Consider the following 19,799-nt stretch of genomic DNA (forward strand, 5'->3'; position numbering starts at 1 on the left):
GGGAGGGCTAGCCTCCCACTAGTTCGAACTAAAGGGCTACACAGCCCTTAGTTCGAACTAGCTAGTTCGAACTAGGCGTTAGTCCTCGTAAAATGAGGTTTACCTAGTTCGAACTAAGCGCTCCGCTAGTTCGATTCAAATTCGAACTAGCGGAGCGCTAGTGTAGCGCATAGGAAAGTTAGTTCGAACTAACGTCCGTTAGTTCGAACTAACTTTCTAGTGTAGACATACCCTCTGAGGGTATGTCTACACTACCCCGCTAGTTCGAACTAGCGGGGTAATGTAGGCATACCGCACTTGCAAATGAAGCCCGGGATTTGAATTTCCCGGGCTTCATTTGCATAAGCAGGGTGCCGCCATTTTTAAATCCCCGCTGGTTCGAACCCCGTGCCGTGCGGCTACACGCGGCACGAACGAGGTAGTTCGAACTAGGTTTCCTAGTTCGAACTACCATTACTCCTCATTCCTAGTTCGAACTAGGAAGCCTAGTTCGTGCCTCGTGTAGCCGCGCGGCACGGGGTTCGAACAAGCGGGGATTTAAAAATGGCGGCGCCCCGCTTATGCAAATGAAGCCCGGGAAATTCAAATCCCGGGCTTCATTTGCAATTGCGGTATGCCTACATTATCCTCCTATTTCGAAATAGGAGGGTAGTGTAGACATACCCTGAGAGACCTCCGGTTTTCCCCTTTCTTGTACTAATTCTCTATTGCTGCAGCATCCAGAGCCTCAGTCTCTTTAAATTACCACTAGATCCCGCTATGCAGTGCGCTCCGGGTGGCACTGAAGGGCTGGCTAGGGGAAGCTAGCCTCCAGCCAGGCCCTTTCCACCTGACGGCCCACTCCTGAGAGCCGCAAAGCCACAGAACTGCTCCTCCTGGCTTTGCCCAGGGGCCCAGCAATTCTGTCAGTCCCCCTGTTTGGAGAAGACCTGAGGTTCATGCTGACCTGGGGACATGTGTCTGATCCTTCAGGATTAGAAAGAACCTTGCATATGATGAAATGGGCTTTCAGTAGCCTCTTGCTATCTTAGGGTACGTCTAGACTACATGCCTCTGTCGCCAGAGGCATGTAGATTAGGCTACCAGACATAGGAAAATGAACTGGTGATTTAAATAATCGCCGCTTCATTTAAATTTACATGGCTGCTGTGCTGAGCCAACAAACAGCTGATCAGCTGTTTGTCGGCTCAGCGCGGTAGTCTGGACGCGCGGGTGTCGACATCAAAGGCATTTGTCGACCACCCAGGGATGCCTCCTGAGATGAGGTATACCTGGGTGGTCGACAAATGCCTTTGATGTCGACACCCGCGCGTCCAGACTACCGCGCTGAGCCGACAAACAGCTGATCAGCTGTTTGTAGGCTCAGTGCGGCAGCCATGTAAATTTAAATGAAGCGGTGATTATTTAAATCGCCGCTTCATTTTCCTATGTCTGGTAGCCTAATCTACATGCCTCTGATGACAGAGGCATGTAGTCTAGACGTACCCTTAGACTTGGTTGTCTGAATGGGAGCCAAGGGAGGGAATGCCTAAAGGGAACTGGGTTTGGCTTCTGGTTAACCAGTGTAGCACTGCAGAAGTTCTTTTGTTACTGGTTTGGGGAACCTAATTATAGAGTAAACCACCAGTTTGGGGGAATTGTCTGCCCTGTTTCTTGCAGTCTGCCCTGACTCAGTGTTGTCCATCCCAGGCGCCCTGTCACATAAGTGACTTGCTCTAGCTCACACAGCATGTTGGTGCAGTGTTGGGAATAGAATTTAGTTGTCCTGCTCCCCAACCACCTCCTCTAACCATTAAACAAGCTGCCTCGTGTTCCTAAAGCCAACTATTCAGAGACGGATTCTGCAACCCTTCTATACGTTATTAGTTCTACTGACTTTAATGGAACTGCTTATGTGAGGAAGACTTGCAGGCTCAGGCCCCTACAAACAGACTGGAAGATATTGAGCCCCATAATTGGGTCATCTTATCATAACATTACCTGGTAGCCCATGCATGAACAGGGATGGAATTCTGGACAGGAACAGAAGTGGGACGCTGGTGGAGATGGACAATAGTAGAAAGAAGGCAGATCCAGAGAGACATGAAAGAGTTAATGCAGCTCGGGTTCCAAACTGGTCAGCAAACCTGGTAAGGAAATTATGCAGCTTTTTAGAAAGTGAACCATTTTACAATGGCTGAATATGGTACATCCAGCCTGGCCATGTGATACTGTCATTCCACCCACTGTGATGCAACTTTTCACTTTTGAAAAGTTGGCTCCCGTTGTGGGTGCTGAGCACTTGAAAATATGGCCCCCATGAGAAATCTGAAGTTTTGTCTAGACTAGGATTTAGTAGTGAGGTGTCACTCCATTTCAGCTAATACAGTGCCGAAGGTATTGTAAAATTCTGTGCTAGCATTTTCAAACATGTTGGTTAAACTGTTTTAAACCTAACCATACACCTTTAAATCCTGGACTAGACAAAGCCTGAGAGAGCAGTTAATGGTGATTAGACATAGGTCACCACAAACTAGGCCCTGCTAGGTTGTCTGTTGAACAGGTTCTGTTAACCTTCATTTTGTTTGGGGTTTCTACTCTATGGTTATCCAAAAATTGTTATCTAGCATAAAAATTAGTTCTGTTAAACTATGGAAGCAGAGAACAGAGTCAGCCTTGACGTACAAAAAGAAACACATCAATTTAACTAAGGGATGGTTTTAAGTGATGATTTACCAAGGCAACTTGTGCGTGTGTAGACAAGCCCTTCATAAATTTGGTTTTTTGCTCTTTGCAATACCAGGAGACCAACTCATACGATGATCTAGAATTCCCTTTTTATTTTTTTATAAAATAACCTAGCAGTAGGGTTGCCAGATGGTTGAAACAAAAATACCGAACACCCCCCCGACCCCTCCCCCAAAAAAAACCACCAGGAAAAAAATTTGTTGAAGGAAAAAAAAAAGTGGGGGGACCCAAAGTTGTTGAAAAAAAAAAAGACTTCAAGAACCTGGATCACTGCTAGGGGTTATCAGGTAGTCATTTAAGAGAAAACAAAAACCCAGACACGCTTCATTGTGGGGAGGGGGGGAGGGCCCGGCCAGGAAGGGAGCAGTGCTGGCTGGGAAGGGGGGGGGCCTGGAAACAGCTAACGGGGGGGGGGCAACAGGGCTGGCCGGGGAAGCAGAGCTGGTGGTGAGGGGGGAGGGGTCAGGTGGAACGGAGCTGGCCGCGGGATATCAGGGGAGGGGGTGGGGCTGGCTGGGAGTAAGGGGGGGCGGGAAGCACAGTGGGGGTAGGGTGCAGCGGTGCTGTCCAGGAGGAAGGGAGGGCTGGAAGGAAGGGGGGGTGGGAAGCAGAGCTGGCGGGGGCGGGGAGAGGTGCAGCAGCGCTGGCCAGGGAGATCAGGAAGAGGAACGGGCCAGTGGGAAGCAGAGCTGGGGGGGGGTGCAGGGGCCTGGCTGGGGAAGTGAGGGAAGGGAAGTGAGGGAGAACTGGCCGTCCGGGAAGGGGGGGGGGTGAACAAATTGGCTGGCGGGGAGTGGGACTGACCTGGGCACTTACTGCCTGTCCCACGCAGGGTCCCGGCGACGCACCAATGAGGAGGAGGCTTCCCCTCCTCCTCACACTCAACCAACTGAGGGCTCCCGGCGGCAATCGTGGCCCCGCCTCCCAGCTAGGACTCCCAGCCGCTCCCCCCAGCCATGCCAGGCTTCCATCCAGTGCGCAGCCGGAAAAATCAGAAAATACCGGACATTGCACATGTCCTGTATTTTCTGATTTTTTTTACTGGACAGAGCGCGCAAATTCTGGACTGTCCGGTACAATACCGGACACCTGGCAACCCTACCTAGTAGGTTCAATGTTTGCAAGTTCACAGTAGTTTTAAGAAAAGTCATCCAGATTCAAGGAAAACTGCCTCAATATCATACTCAACCCAAATACGAGGTCTGAAAAATGTAAATAAGGGATTTCTTGTGAATCTCTATTTCCTTTAACTAAGATAAGGCATTCCCCTTTATATATCTACTTCCACATTATGAGAAACTGTTTTTACAGTACCACCCATGGAAGTTTCAATCTCAGATTTATACAGCAAATTTTGCTGTACAAATTTTACACAAGGATCTGACCCTAATTAGAGTCCTGTTTTCAGATTCTCTCATCCCTGCATGCATCTCTCATTGCCATTAGTTGGTATTCCACCCAAAGTGAAAGAAAAGAACTTCAGAAGATCCACTTCTCACAAATTCGGATCAGAAAAAATTTCCTACAGCTTTGCACATTTATAGAAAAATCACTTGAATTATGCCACAAATACCACCTCAGATTTGTAGATAAGAAGGAATTCATTTCTGTACTGTGCTGATAGGGAAGTTGATTATTAATTATTATTATTATTTTATTAATTTCTATCCACTTAGCACCTATTAGCTCTACTGTGCTAAAAAAGAGATAGTCCCTGCTGGCAGAAAAAAGAAGATCAGAAAAACAACCTTCCGAAGGTCAATGCAGAGCAGTGGCAGAGATATAAATGGAACCCAAGTCTCCTGCCTGCCAATCCAGTGCCCTACCCACATACTCTGCCTCTCCTTCTGTGCATCTCTGTATAGGGACAATGTCCTATCTGCTGTACAGTCTCCATCTCTGTTAGGTTTTTCAATGCCAGCTCATCTTCTATTTGGAACACTCATATCAGCAATTTCCTGCAACTGCTCAGTGGCAGAAACACAGGAGAACTTCATGCCTTTCCCCTGCCTTTCTTTTGCTAGGGCTGTTTGAACTGTAAATATAGAGTCCTGATTTTAATCTCACTGACACTAGTGTAAATCAGGAACACCTGCACTGAAGTCATTTGTTGTGACACAGGGCAATGACATTGTAAGTAAGATCTGAATCATGCACAACAATTTTATGATTCTCACTGGAACAACTCAGTAATAGCACTGGTTAATAAAAAAGCCAAGTTACATGCATCTTCTGGGTTTCTCAGTCCTACTTGTGTTCATGAAGTTACTCATATGAGTAAGTGTTTACAGGATTATGGCATTAGACTACAAGCTCTGCAGGTTCCAAATATTTTAGCTAAGTACACCTGGGTCCAAATAATCAAATTTAGAGAAATCTGTCAGAGATGATCTAGATCAGTGTTTCTCAACCGGTGGTAAGAGTACCCTCATGGGTACTCAAGAGAAGTCTTGGGGGTACATCAAGACAACTGAAATTTGGAGAAAACTGAATTTTTGTTTTAAGTTTTATGGCACTTTATTATTTTTGTACTTTTTACATCCAAAAATGTCATTGCCTGTGCGGCTATGATTAAGTTGTTTAAACAAATGTGTTGCAATGGTAGAAAAAAAATGGTGTGTCTGAAAACTGTAGAATCTGGGGGTAGTTATAATTTATTTCTTTTTTGAAAAAGGGGTACTTTATATTTAAAAAAAAGGTTTAGAAACACTGATCTAGATCAGGGGTGGACAATAATTTTTGACCGGGACCCCAGGCCACTGAAAGGGGTGGAACTTCAAGCAGAAGGAACAGGCCTAGGACTGATTGGTCTGGAGGTGGGGGAGAAGGCAAAATCTTTGTCCCGCCTCCCCCAGAAAGAACCGCCAGCTGTTCTGAACATCTGGCAGTTCCCTCTAGGTAACTGTGCCCCTGGCAGTGGGAGGAGACTTTGTATGCTCCCCCCGCTACCCCCAGGTCAATCAAGGCCTGGGGGAGGGGGAACACATGAAGTCTCTCCCTCCCTGCCCCTACCCTGCAAGGGAGCACTGCACTTAGAGTCAACAGCCAGATGAGCAGGTGGTTGATTTTAAGTGCTGAGCCCCTTGCAGGGTGGAAGGAGACTTCACGTGCTCCCCCCGCCCCCAAGCCCTGATTGACCTGGGAGTGGGGGGAGCGTGCAAAGTCTCCTCCCACCCTTCTCCCCATCCTGCAAGGAGCCTGTGGTGCTTAGAAGTGCTGTGCCCCTTGCAAGGCGGGAGGAGACCTCACACCCTCCCCCACACCCCAGGCTCTCATTGGCCTGATTGCTTGGTGGGAGGCATCTGGCCTGTGGAGGACCTTTTGTCCACCCCTGATCTAGATGGTGCTTGGTCCTGCCATGCGTGCAGGCATGATGACCTCTTGAGGTCCCTTCCAGTTTTATTATTCTATGATTCTATTAACTAAAACAAAAGTCATTTAATTTGTTACAATATTTTTAATTAATATTTATACCTCTGTAGCTTTTTTAGTAAATCTGGATGGCTTCCTAGAATATTTCCCCAAGATCCAGAGCTAGGAATAAAGTAGATTTATACTAAAAAAAAAAAAAATCATTCTGATTTTCGTCGGGAATGGAAGGTTCACAAGAATGGTTTCTTATTTACCTCCCAAAAATAGGACCTCCCAGAAGCTGCAGAACGCCAAAGGTTGTCTGGAGGTATCCAAATCCAACCGAATCCAATCCCAGGTTCTTCGCCAAGTACTAAATAAAGCACAGAAAAAGTGAAGTATGTTACATTTCTGAATGCTCAAGAAGAGCTTAATGTTAGTAAGTACAGGACTGCTAGTGATCATGTGCTTCAGTGCAAAGTAAAGCAATTGCGCTTAGCTGTAGATGCAGTACACAGAGCATAAGGAATAGAGAAGTTATTGGATAAAAATCAAAAGTCTCTGGCCCAGATCATCAGCCAGCACTATGGACCTAGCTCTCTATTTTTACCCTTTTGCATGCAGTGTTGTTTTAGCTGTGTCGACCCCAAGACATTAGAGAGACAAGGTGAGCAGGGCCAGCCCACAACATTTTGGCACCTGAGGCGGGGAGCTCAAATGATGCCCCCATGCCACCTTTTCTCCTGCCTGCCTGTTATGTCTCTTGTGCCCGCCTTCCTCCAGCACAGCACTCCACCATCTCTGTGCATCTAGAGCAGAGAGAATACATATGCACCAGCAGCAGACACAATTTTCTACACTCTGGGTCCTAGTGGCACCTTCCCTCCCCCCCCCCCCCACACATTCTGGCACCTGAGGTGGCCGCCTCAGTTCGCCTCATGATAAGGCCAGCCCTGCTTATAGGTTAAGTTTCCACTGGTGAGAGAGATGTGCTTTCAAGCTACACAGCACTATTCGTTGGGTCTAGGAAAGGTACTCAGTGTCACAGCCAAACACAGGATGGACCAGACAGATTAGCATAAGTAGTTAGCACATATTTTAATGGACCATTCCAAGGGAAGTGGTCATAGAACGACAAGGGCAGGGGTATCAGTTTTTGTAATAAGCCATAAATCCAGTGCCTGTATTAAAACTATGATTTTTTGAGTCTAGCACAGCGTTATAAAGTTAGGCTCCCAGGGCTTTGCAATGTTTCCTTTGAGGATGAGGCTGTTCACCCATAGGCGATAGGATTTTTTTCTTTTGTATCATTTTTCAGTGTGAGTTCATTGAGAGCACAGTGATAGTTTGGTTTAGGGATGTAGAATCCCAGTTAATCCGTTAACCGGTTAAACCTTTAGTTTAACAGGTTAACCACCTAGGCGGGAGTCGCCCTGCACACAGGGCTGCTGGCAGAAGGAGCCGGCAGCTCCAAGCGCAAGGCAACTGGCTTCTGCTCCCTGTCCCTCCAACTTGGGAGGGCCAGCTCCCAACCCCCGCAGGGTCGTGTCCAGGTTTGGATTCACCCACACTGTTGTAAAAAGCCATACATTAGGGGCATCCAATGCAATAAATGCTCCAATAACAACTATCTGTAACCCACTAACTCCCATGGCTACAGGGGTGTTATTGGGCCACTCCCCCTTGAATTGTCTCTTAGAATATGTATTAACTACTTCTGCTAAGCAATCTCTTCTATTTGTATTTAGCTGTGACAGGCTGAGCGTGCTGCCCAGACATGAAGAGGAGCTCTGTGTAGCTTGAAAGCTCATCTCACCAACAGAAGTTGGTCCAATCAAAGGCATTCCTTCACCCACTTTGTCTCTTGCTTTTACTTAGTATGTTGAGGCAGACAAGGAAGGTCTTAATCACTCAGCTAATGCTGAAGGGGAGGGTTTTAGATAGCCCTCCCATGCCTTGGAATATGTAGGGCACATCCCTCTGAATATTGCCCAGGAGGCTCTTGTGGTCATGTCACCACCCCACAGGTTTAATCGAGCCAGCTGGGCTACGAGTAAACATCACAAACAAAATGGCATGTGTACTTCCAGTCCCCTCCACAGCCCCAGCATGGGAGGCGCCCTAAAAACCTTGTGCCCGAGGGACAGAGGCTTCAGACTCAGGCTTGTGCTTTGTAATGTGTAGTGTGAACATAACATAATGAAGCTTCTGAAGCACTCACTAACACCTGTGCACAGAGTCGCTGGCACTGTAAATCTGGCACTTTTACTAGCACTAAATGAACTGAATACATGTTGTAAATGAGACAGCCACCTTGCATTGCCACATGGAGTAGCTTGCAACACCTGATACTGTTCATGGCATCAATTTAATCTGCCTAAATATGTTCATATGTAGGAAGTTGCTCAAAAATTACAGCAAATAGTTTTCTTCTTGTAGCCTGGCCTAAATACTACTTGTAGCCAGCCAGCACTTAATATTCCAATGTTATCTTTGGATATGTAAAGGGATATTCAACTCAAAATATTTTGCAGTCTGAAAACTTTTACTGATTACAGCTTGGACCTCCCTGCTCCGGCACCCTCAGGTCCTGAACCAGACAGTTTGCCAGAGAGGTTGATGCTCCCTTGCTGGCCACTGACCCCATTCCTGGGCTCCTCTCTGAGCTGTGGGGCTCCCTGGAGTCTGGGGCCACTGTCAACAGGGCTCCCCAGGGCTGGGGCTTCCCAGCCTCTGCCAGACCCACTGTTCCCCTTCAGTCCAAGACTCCATCCCTCCCCCACTATTTGTTGCTCCCTTTTCTCTGCACCTCGCTGCAGTGCTCTGGTCCCAGACCACTAGGTATCATGGTCCCACTTCCGCCAGCCCCAGAGTGCCTGGTAGTGTGGCAGCAGCACTCCCAGTCCTGGAACACCAACCAGGTGGGCAGTGCAGTCCAAACAGAGGGTGGGCAATGTAGCCCCAGCACCGGACAACCTCAGCCCCAGCTAGCCTGGGCCAGGACAGAATTCCAGAAACTGGAGAGTCAGACTGGGGTGGAGCAAAGGAGGGGCCACACCAGGCTGTTTGGCGAGGCACAGTCTCTCCCAGCCAATGATACCTACCACCCATGCCTCTTGGCCAGTGAAAATACTGCGACAACTTAGACAACAGGGCCAGAGTCAATGTCCCACAAGCACCTTTGCTCTCTTTACATAAGGGCAAAGTGTCCTGCCAAAATCTGTAAACCCTTTTATCACCTTTCAAATCCCTCCTGCAAACTCACCTCTTACATGGTGCCTACAGAAAGCTGCCACCTGGGAGCCACTAGACAAGTGTCATGTTGTGATTACAGCTCCAGCCTGGCTTATTACATGTACGTATGAACCACAAAGCAGTCTATGCTAAGATATTCTATTGCTGTTACCCTATGTTCCCGCTCCAAGCCTGCTTCTTAATTCACCTATTGTGATGAATGGGGGGTATTGTGTTAATATCCTTTCTGAACATTCCAGCCATTCAGATCACATCTGAGAGACCCCAGGAATAGGGTTACCAGATGTTTTAAAAAAAATACTGGACACACTTGATCTCGGGGGAGGGGGGGGAGAACCGGACGGGAGGGGAGCAGGGCTGGCCAGGAGATCGGGGGGGGGGGGGGGAACCAGACAGTGAGAAGCAGGGCTGGACAGGAGGGGGTTGGGGGGAGCGGGGCTGGCTGGGAGGGGAACCGGCCAGAGAGGAGCGGGGCTGGCCAGGAGGGTGGAGGGGGGAGAGAGGACAGGAGCCAGCCAGCGGGAAGCAGGGCTGGCTGGGAGAGATCGGGGGGAGTGGGGCTGGCCAGGGGAATTCGGGGGGGGTGGGGGTCCCAGCTGGCGGGAAGCAGAGCTGGCCGGGAGGGGGTTGGAAGGAGCGGGGCTGGCCAGGAAGTGTCAGGGGGAGCGGGGCTGGCCAAGGGATATTGGGGGGGGGGAACTGGCCAGTGGGGAGCAGGGCTGGCCAGAAGGAGGTTGGGGGGAGCGGGGCTGACCCAGGCTCATGCAAATCCCGGGGTGATTCCATCCTACCCCAGCCGCGCCCACAACCCTGTTTGCTCTACTGCGTACTTGCATACTGCCGGGCTAGTAGACACACTCACGCAGTACGCAACTACGTACTGATACTTATGATAATAATAAAACTTACTTAATTAGAAAATACCGGACATTTATATGTCTGGTATTTGCTCAATTTGTTTCCCGGACAGAAAGCTCAAATATCGGACTGTCCGGTTCAAAACCAGACATCTGGCTACCCTATTCAGGAATGCTAGGGAAGCAGGAAGTAAGGTGGCAGGAGGCCAGGAGCGCCAATGGAAACAAGAGTGTGGGATTTTGAATTGGAAGCTGTGGCCTCCTGTTCCTGTTGTGTCACCAGAGCAGAGCCTAGGGGGACATGAAACAAGACCGGGAGCCAGGCATGGAGAATCCAGCGACACCCATGCCTAGGGAAGGATTAAGTATTGAAACTGCAGCTATGTGAGTAGAAAAAGGAATGTTTAGTCAGATGCAATCAGGCTATTTTCTTTATTTTTGGGTTTATTGAACTTCTCTGTGCTGAGTCATCTAACTAGCTCCCCCCTCCCTCACATTGTAACTTGCCAAACTAGTTCTCAGGGAAGCAATTCTCTGTGCTTTTCATTTTTATTTTTTTTAATTGCTCTGTAACACGTAGCAACCAAGTAAAGATTCACCAGGTGTGATTTTTTTGTTGCTGTTAATAAAAATCACTCTTTCAAGATGATCTGATTCCTGTGTCCTAGAAGGCATGAGGTTTTGTGTGCACATGCCTAACATTTGCAAAGGCAAACTACTAAGAGAAATTACAGTTCTCATGCTCTCTCCAGAGGGAGGGTTAAAGAGCTCAGGGAAGGAAGGAATTCCCAAGTGTGCTTTCCTGGGTTCTCAAAGGAATTTTGCATTTGGGTGGTGGCAGCGATACCAATCCAAGATACTGGAATCTGTGACCTTGCGGAGTTTTTAACAGAAGCCTTTAGCGACAGAGTATTTTTCAAGTCTCTGGCAGGCTTGGAGTGCAAGCGGGGAACAGCCTTGACACTTACCTAGTACAGCTTGTGTTTTCGATTACTAACTCTTTGGGGTAGGGGCTGTACTTTGTGTTTGCACAGGGCTCAGCACAATGTGGCACATGTCTGGAGGGGGCCTCTAGGCACTACTGCAATATAAATAATAATCATCTGCCTGCTGTGCTTAAGTGGTAATGAAAGCGATGCCAAAGACAAGCAATTTTTTTTAACTTTCATACTTGATGCAACAAGCCTGGTCCAGAGCTATGAACTGCTAAGTCTAGTGGTGCCAGCACTCAGTCTGGCAAGTTCTGGCACATATTAAAGTATGTACTCTCCACCTGCCATGTGAAAAGCTACTGCATTCACTTACATCCAATTGTCTAATCAGATCTAAACTTCCTCCCTTATTTCCTGGTAGAAAATCTCCTTTAAATGTTGTTGAATAACTGAACAGTCTGTGTTGAAAGAAAGTGGTTTGCTCTATTAAAGCAGGCTCAAAGGGTACTCACTGGAATGAGTCCAATCTGCATGAACAAGCAGGTCAGGTCCACAGCTGTGATTAGATAGGTGAGCCGGATCACCTGTTGCCTTTGGATCATATTTTCTGGCTTGTTTTGGTCCTGCAAGACCACTCTCTTGAATTTCAGTTCCTGTTTCTCTTCTCCAGGGCTGGCTCCTTCATTCATGCCGCCCAGGGAATAGCTTACAGCACACTGCCCAGACTGAAATGCAACCTGAAAAGCAACATTCAACTAGAAACTTGAACTCATTTACATGTACGGTGCAAAAGTCATATTTGAAGTTGTACACTTAAGAGCGTGAAAGTTGCTGAGTCACTATGTTTTGTTGAATCTTTTTTTTTTAATTTAATGTTTACAAATAAAGACACTCGGTGTTAATGGTTAAAGACATTGGAGTGGTTCACTTTTTCATTCTAGATTTAACCACTGGATTAAGACAATTTCGTAGTGTTAAGGAAGAAGGCCATCTTTAGAATCCTGGCAGAGATGCAGTTGATAGGGTTGCCAATTCTGAATGAAGCTATTCCGGGAGATATTTCCTCCTTTCCTTCCCCAGCATGACAAAATGTTATGTTCTTAAAATATCCTATTAAAATCTCTAGGATTGATTTTAGTCACCTGGAGATAGACAGGAGGCTTGGCAATCCTAGTAGTTGAACTCAGTACCAATGGGCTAAGATTACAGAGCACAACAATTGCTTACGTTTTAATTTTTACTGCATCAGCACTTTAGGGGCATGTTGAGTCCCTGCTGTCTATTCAGCTGGCTGGTTTGACTTCTCTAAAAGTGCTGGCTCTTTAAAAAGCAAAAAATGGCCAGCCAAAACAAACATTAGTATTTATTTGTAAAAGCTGAAAATGAAACTTGATGGAGAATCATGCTCAAGCCCTGAGTCTTTGTGCTACTTTTACTGGATCTGGGCAGATATGGGACTGACCCCTGTACTCAGTCACAGACATCCAAGGTAATCTGCAGCTAGACCTAAAGCAGAACTAGACCCAATGGCTCTAAAAGGGAATGTAAAGGGCAACCTGTGATGTTTAGGTAAGATACAGAGCCAACAACTCAGAGCTTTGGCTCCAATGCATTTACTCCACGCTTTTAAGGTTTCAAATGGGTGATCAGCTGCAGGCACTCTCTTCCTGACTTAGTCACAGCTTTGCCATTCATTGTAGTTAATAGATTCACATATGCCATGTCCACTTGTTATTATTTAATATTTATATATAACCATGTGGTCCAAAGGCCCAGATTTGGGATCAGTGATCCATTCATATTTTAAGGCCAGAAGGGCTGAGTGTGATGTGCTAGACCAGCCTTACTATGGGGTGCTGCCCCCGACTGCAGGAATAAAGGACTGGCTGAAGGGGCAAGGCGGAAGTCATATCAATTCAGATGAGGATTTGAAGAACACATGAAGAGAGTGCAAGGCAGCTGATTGTTCCTGACAGTGGTTCAGGTTTTCAAAAGTTTAAGACACACTGATGGAGTCTGACCTTCTACAGAACACCCACCACAGATCCTCAACCAGTGCTCCTGCATCAAGCCGAGATCCCCCGTTGTGCTAAGAGCTGCACAGACAGAACCTGCCACCCCTCACCCCTGAAGTCAATGAAACTACCACGATTACCCACCCAAAGGCTATGTCTACACTGGCGGGTTCTTGCGCCAGAAATATGCAAATGAGGCTAAGCGTAGAATATTGCTGAGCCTCATTTACATATCTAATAAGCCGCCATTTTGCAGAAGAGGCTCTTGCGCCAGAAGAAGCGTCTACACTGCCCCTTCTTGCGCAAGAAAAATCCTCTTGCGCAATGCCGTTATTCCTGAAAATAATCAGTGTAATCATCAGCGTAAAATAATCATTCCACAAAATGGCGGCTCATTAGATATGCAAATGAGGCTCAGCGATATTCCACACTTAGCCTCATTTGCATATTTCTGGCGCAAGAACCCGCCAATGTAGATATAGCCTAAGTGTTCAAAATTCACAAGAAGCCCACAAGATCGGCTTAAAAAATTATATTTTAAAAACAACAAACTTTTGGCCTCTTGTTTCTGAACCTGTACAGGTCACACTTTGAAACTTTTCTCTGCAATGAAGGCTGGAAACTGACCTCATTTCCCTGAGTCCAGGAGCTGAGGCTCTAAGAAAAATACCAAATTTTGCAAGATTCAAGATAAACAGTGACACTGGCACATCTGTAAAGTGACCTGTGTGCATTTTCAGGAATGGTGCGAGGTTGGACCGGCAGGTCCTTGTATTACAACTTTTAAACTCTGTGGGGGAGGCAGATTATACACTATGGATCAGGGACCATCTTTTTGTTCTGCTTTTGTACAGAGTCTCACACAATGGGGTCCTGACTCATGCCAGGGGTTCTCGGCACTACCACAAAACAAATAAATAGGGGAATGTGTGAGGCTTCATGTTACAGAGGGAGGTGGTATTACCCTAGTCAGAGAGTTCACAGCAACACCACATTTTGCCAAATGAGCTGCAGCACGAATAGCTGAAAGCAACACAAGAGATTATTAACTAATCTGATATTGTAAACTAAACTCTGTGCTCAATACAGTCAAACCCCTATGAAACCAGGATCACATTTGTCACTAAAAAAGAGGAATTTACTTACAGGGTGACTTGATTTCGTGGAAGATTGGTGCTAAACTTTCAACTCATCTAAGCAAGAAAGAATAGATTCTTCAGCAGCTGAATTTCTTGCAAGAGAGCGCAGCAAACAGAGTAAAACAAAACTTCCTGGTTTAAGTGATGGAACAGGGGACCGTGAACAAATTATAACACTCGGTGTGAAAGTAATGTGAATAGCAAAACTCTGTTGGAGAAGTTTCCAGACAATCAGAAAGCCAGTCCAAATAAAATGTAATTATTTACCGCTTATAGGAAAAACTGCTCACTTGCACTTAAAATTTTTCAGTGAGATTATTGATCAGCATGTTGAAAGTGGAGCTGAAAACAACCTATCTAAAGGCCACCAAAGGAACTGAGGATTTGGCCACGTGCACTCTTACTTTTCCCACACCATACAGCACTGTCAAAAGAAATCTGTATGTCTTCTCCCTGAGTGCACTTTGGATTGACCTGAGCTTTACCGGCAAGAACGGAGATGCCAGTTTTCATGTATAGCCTAGGGATCAACGTATTTAAGGTACAAGACTCTAAAAAGGGTACACCTAAAATTAAACTCTGAGGTCCAAATTTTCAGTATTAAAACCAGCTCATTTTGGATGAGCCAATGTATTACAGAGTAGCTGCTCGGTGTGACACGTTCCTCTTTGAAATTACAATGCAAAATGCTTCAAAAGCTACTACTTGTCAGTATGATTTCAGAGTTCCTCTAAGAGGTAGCGTGGACCTGCTGAGCAGGGTTCAGATTTTTGAGAGGTATCAGAATGGCCTGGATTCCACTTGTATCTCCCACATGTTTCTTGATAATTCACCTATTGAGATCATTCCCACTTCTTTGGTGTTAAGCGTCCAGCCCCACAAGGAGGCATGACTTAGCTGTTATCACTCCAGAGAGAGCGAGATCTTAGAGTCACTGTGGATAGTTTTCTGAAAACATCCACCCAATATGCAGCAGTAGTCAAAAAAGCAAACAATGTTAGGAATCATTAAGAAATGGACAGAGAATATCTTATTGCCACGTCTGTATGCAGTATTCAAGGTGGATAAAGCCACATCTTGAATACTGCATACAGACGTGGTCACCTTATCTCAAAAATATATCCTGGCACTGGAAAAAGTTCAGAAAAGGGCAACAAAAATTATTAGGAATATAGAATGGTTGCTGTATGAGGAGAAGTTAATCAGACTGTGACTTTTCAGCTTGGAAAAGAGATGACTAAGGGTATATCTACACTGCAGAGTTTTTCCGGAAAAACCTTCATTTTTCCAGAAAAACTACACATTAACGTCCACACTGCTATTGTGTTCTTTTGACAAAAAGTTGAAAGAACAGAGGAGTTTTTCTAACAGCAGTAAACCTCTTTCTACGAAGAAGCTCTTTTCTGAAAGATCTTTCAGAAAAAGGTGTGTGTGGATGGGAAAGAGGGTTTTTTTTCGAAAGCAGAGGCTTCCAGGAAAAAGCACAGGTGCCCTGATGGCCACTCCATCCATAGTAATTACAGCTTAAATGTGAGATAGTGTCCAATCAATGTGGACGCTATCTTTCGAAAAAGCAGATTGCTTTTTCAATCCAATTTTGCTGTGTGCACGCTCTCTTTCAAAAGAAGTTTTTCCAGAAGATCTCTTCCAGAAAAGCGTCTTCCGACAGAAGCCTGCAGTCTAGACATAGCCTAAGGGGGGATATGATAGCGGTCTATAAAATCATGACTGGTGTGGAGAAAGTAAATAACTTTTCCTTATTTATTTGTTATCATAACACAAGAATCAAGGGTCACCAGATGAAATTAGTAGGTAGCAGGTTTAAAACAAATAAAAGGAAGTATTTCTTCACACAACAGTCAACCTGTGGAACTCTTGCCATAGGATGTTGTGAAGACCAGGACTTTAACAGGGTTCAAAAAAGAGTTAGATAAATTCATGGAGGACAGGTCCATCAGTGGCTATTAGCAGGTTAGGTCGGGATGTGTCTCTAGCCTCTGTTTGTCAGAGGCTGGAAATGGGCAACAAGGAATGGATTGCTTGACCTGTTCTGTTCATTCCCTCTGGGGCATCTGATACTGACCACTGTTGGCAGACAGGACACTGGGCTAGATGGACCTTTGGTCTGACCCGGTATAGCCACTCTTACGTTCTTGTGACTAGATGGTCTGGGCTTTCTTTCCACACAGTTTTAAAAAGGAAGAGAGCATTCTGCCCTGAGCCGCTGTATCTTAGTACTGTTACAGCCATCCTTACTAGAACACTGAGGCTGTGTCTACACTGGGCCACTTATTCCAGAAAAGCAGCCGCTTTTCCGGAATAACTTGCCAGCTGTCTACACTGGCCGCTTGCTTTTCCAGAAAAGCAATGACGATCTACTGTAAAATTGTCAGTGTTTTTCCGGAAAAACTATGCTGCTCCCATTTGGGCAAAAGTCCTTTTCCGGAAAAACTGTTCCGGAAAAGGGCCAGTGTAGACAGCACAGTAGTCTTTTCCGCAAAAAAGCCCCGATCGCGAAAATGATGATCGGGGCTTTTTTCCAGAAAAGCGCGTCTACATTGACCACGGACGCTTTTCCGGAAAAAGTGCTTTTCCGGAAAAGCATCCTGCCAATGTAGACGCACTTTTTCCGGAAATACTTATAACGGAAAACTGTTCCGTTTTAAGCATTTCCGGAAAAGGGTGCCAGTGCAGACGTAGCCTGAGGGTACGTCTACGCTTGCATCCTATTTTGAAATAGGGATGCAAATGCAGCAATTCAAAATTGCAAATGAAGCCGGGATTTAAATATTGCATGCTTCATTTGCATAATCGCCTTATGGCGCTATTTTGAGTTAGCGCTATTTCAAATTAATAGACACTGTGTAGACGCGGTTATTTCGAGAGAAAACCCTTCTCTCGAAATAACTGTTAAACCACATTGTATGAGGAATAAGGGTTATTTTGAGAGAAGGGTTTTTTCTCGAAATAACCGCATCTACACAGCGTCTGTTTATTCGAAATAGCGCTAACTCTGCAGCTACAGGGAGGGACAAGCATGTCTCTCTCTCTCCAAGAAACAATTCTTCACTTCTGTAAGTAGGGTAAAGTTTAGGTAGTTTCGTTAGGCTTTATTGTTTTAAGGGTTGGGTATGGGATCTGATATCTGGCACTGCTTAAGAGATGTTTGGCTTTTCTTTTTAACTAAGTTCTAGCCCATGGTGTAATTCCTCCATGAATATATTTTGATACCTTTCCATCTGATCCTTATGCTTGCAACAGCAATATTGTTATAATAATAAAAGTTTTCTCTTTTCTTTTTATTAACCTGGCATGGGTTACTTGTGTCTCCTGATTTTTATAATAGGGGTGAGATTTCCCAAATTATCTTTCCCTAATCTCATTATTAATATTTGGGTGGTGGCAGCGGAAGTTTTATTCCCAAAATCTAGGTTTTAAAGATTTTGGGGGCAGTTTTATACCAAAACCTGGTAGATAAGGCTTTGCGGTACACTTGCTGGCCTTCAATTTTGCATTTATCATGCCACTGTGGGGAAGAAGCCATGACAGGCACAGCCCACTTCTTCAGATGACTCCAGTCTACCATGATACCATCTACATGTTTTGTTAGTCTATAAAGTACTACCAGACCATGTGTTGTTTTTTTCTGCATCTTAAGACAGGTACTCATCTCAGTCACTCACCATGCTTCCAACAGGAGCAGTTCCATTGTGTGTGTCCCTCTCCCTGACCCGTGCTCTGCAGAGATGGGGTACAGGGGCAGGGCCTTCTGCACATCCCTCTCTCCCCTCTTCCTCTCCACTCTGCACAGCTAGCAGATGAGTTCTGGGAGCAGCTCTGCAGCAGGATAAAGCAAAATGAGGGGAGGGACAGCTGAACACACATTGGCAGTAGGCACGGATCTGGCCTGTGGGCAGTATCATGCCCACCCCAGAATTTGAGACTGAACCTTCCTGCTTTTACTTATTCCCACTCACCATATTTCATGGTGGCTATACTGCACAGTGGCAGATTCATTTTCCGATTTCAAACCAGCTCTGTGGATCTTTAAAGGTCTGATCTAAAACCCACTGAAATCAATGGAAAGAGTTCCGTGGACTTTGGTTCAGGGCCTAAAGTCTTTTGCTCTGTCTCAGCTCTTATCCTTAGGATGTCACAATAGTACATTTAGTATGTTAGCCTTTAACAATGTAGAACTCGGTCTACCTTGTCACCTGTCTCAGACCACTTACAGTATATAAAACTTAATCTTCAAAAAAATTTATGAGCTGTTAAAAAAAGTGAAAAGTTACTTTTATTTAAAATGTCTCAGTTGTTTTCAATTTAAAGTGGTTTAAATTAACCCATTTTAGTTGTATGGATTCACTTCTTCTACCAATATTATTTTTAAATGACAACCACAACAGCATTTTTTTGTATGCCAGAAACCTGATTTTTTTTAAACTGAAACTTTCAATAACCATTTTTGTAAAAAATCATTTAAACCCCCTTCCATGTTGGGCCTGAGTTTTTTCGTTGTAATTCCTATTTTGTAAAACTAGATTATTGTTCAACAGTTAACAATAACAAATTTAAAACAAGCCCAAACCCCCCAACCCCGCCCCCCAACTAATTCTAAAAAATTTCAATGAGCCCTGGGTTTTATGATGTGCATAAACACATGCTCACATGTACACACAGGTAGGCGCATATGTGCACGCACACACAGAGTACTACAAGCATTTTTTTTTCTTCCATCCCTTTTTCCTTCCGTAAAACCTAACCCCATTTTTGTCTCATGGGGTGGGTTTTATTATATTACCTGACAGTACTTCCATAATCTAGTTACCCTGAATAATCTGACAGCGCTTCCTGAACTATGGTGGCTTGGGAGAAGTCCTTCCTCTTCCCTACCCCCCCACCATTTTTCTTACAGTCTGTGTTATAATGAGTGAGGGACAGGAGGATCAGACTAAATAATCATAATGGTCCCTTCTGGTCTTAAAAATCTATGAAAATAGGTCATTTTTTACCATGTTCAAGAAAGAGGAACCTTTCCTCCACAGTCAACACCTACTATAGTTTCTTTCATCTGAAGAAGTGGGTTGTACCCACAAAAGCTCACGATACACGTTTTGTTAGTCTTTAAAGTGCTGCTAGACTATTTGTTGGTTTTTAAACATTTTTTCCAGTTACAGACTAACTAACTAGGCTACCCCTCTGACGCTATAGTTTCTTTAGTCACTTCCCTTGGTCATTTGATCCAATAGTTAAGTCATTCTAGTCAATACAAATTGCACACGGAAGTTTCATGGATTACAGTTAATTAAATACAAAAGAAATCTTTTTTCCATCTGAATTTTTTGTGGGTGAAGCTTTTGGCCTTGATAAGGAAAATACACATTTGCTTACTCACGAAATAGCCCTGCTGAAGTCTCTATTTGCAAGATTGCCTTACATTTAATTAACCAATCTAACTTTACATATCCAATTTCCTATACGTTATGTCCCATACATCACTTTTTAAAATGCTACCCATCTGAA

General features: G+C 45.1%; 1 protein-coding gene across 3 annotated transcripts in view; it reads right to left on the reverse strand.

Annotated features, from left to right (window-relative positions):
- Nucleotides 1-19,799, reverse strand: part of SLC67A1 (solute carrier family 67 member 1) — a 158,591-nt gene that overhangs the window by 111,975 nt on the left and 26,817 nt on the right. The window contains exons 1-4 of one of the 3 annotated variants that reach the window (XM_014579427.4): nucleotides 17,960-18,096; nucleotides 11,635-11,859; nucleotides 6,354-6,451; nucleotides 1,981-2,126 (exon numbers count right to left, since the gene is read on the reverse strand). In XM_014579427.4, coding sequence (XP_014434913.3) covers nucleotides 1,981-2,126; nucleotides 6,354-6,451; nucleotides 11,635-11,859; nucleotides 17,960-17,962 — 472 coding nt within the window. In that variant the 5' untranslated portion in view covers nucleotides 17,963-18,096. Of the gene's footprint in view, nucleotides 1-1,980; nucleotides 2,127-6,353; nucleotides 6,452-11,634; nucleotides 11,860-14,283; nucleotides 14,427-17,959; nucleotides 18,097-19,799 lie in introns of those variants that run through there. The other 2 variants (XM_006134904.5, XM_014579428.4) reach the window with 2 other exon arrangements.

This window comes from Pelodiscus sinensis, chromosome 5 (genome assembly GCF_052426305.1).
Source record: "Pelodiscus sinensis isolate ZL-2025 chromosome 5, ASM5242630v1, whole genome shotgun sequence".
NCBI lineage: Eukaryota > Metazoa > Chordata > Testudines > Trionychidae > Pelodiscus > Pelodiscus sinensis.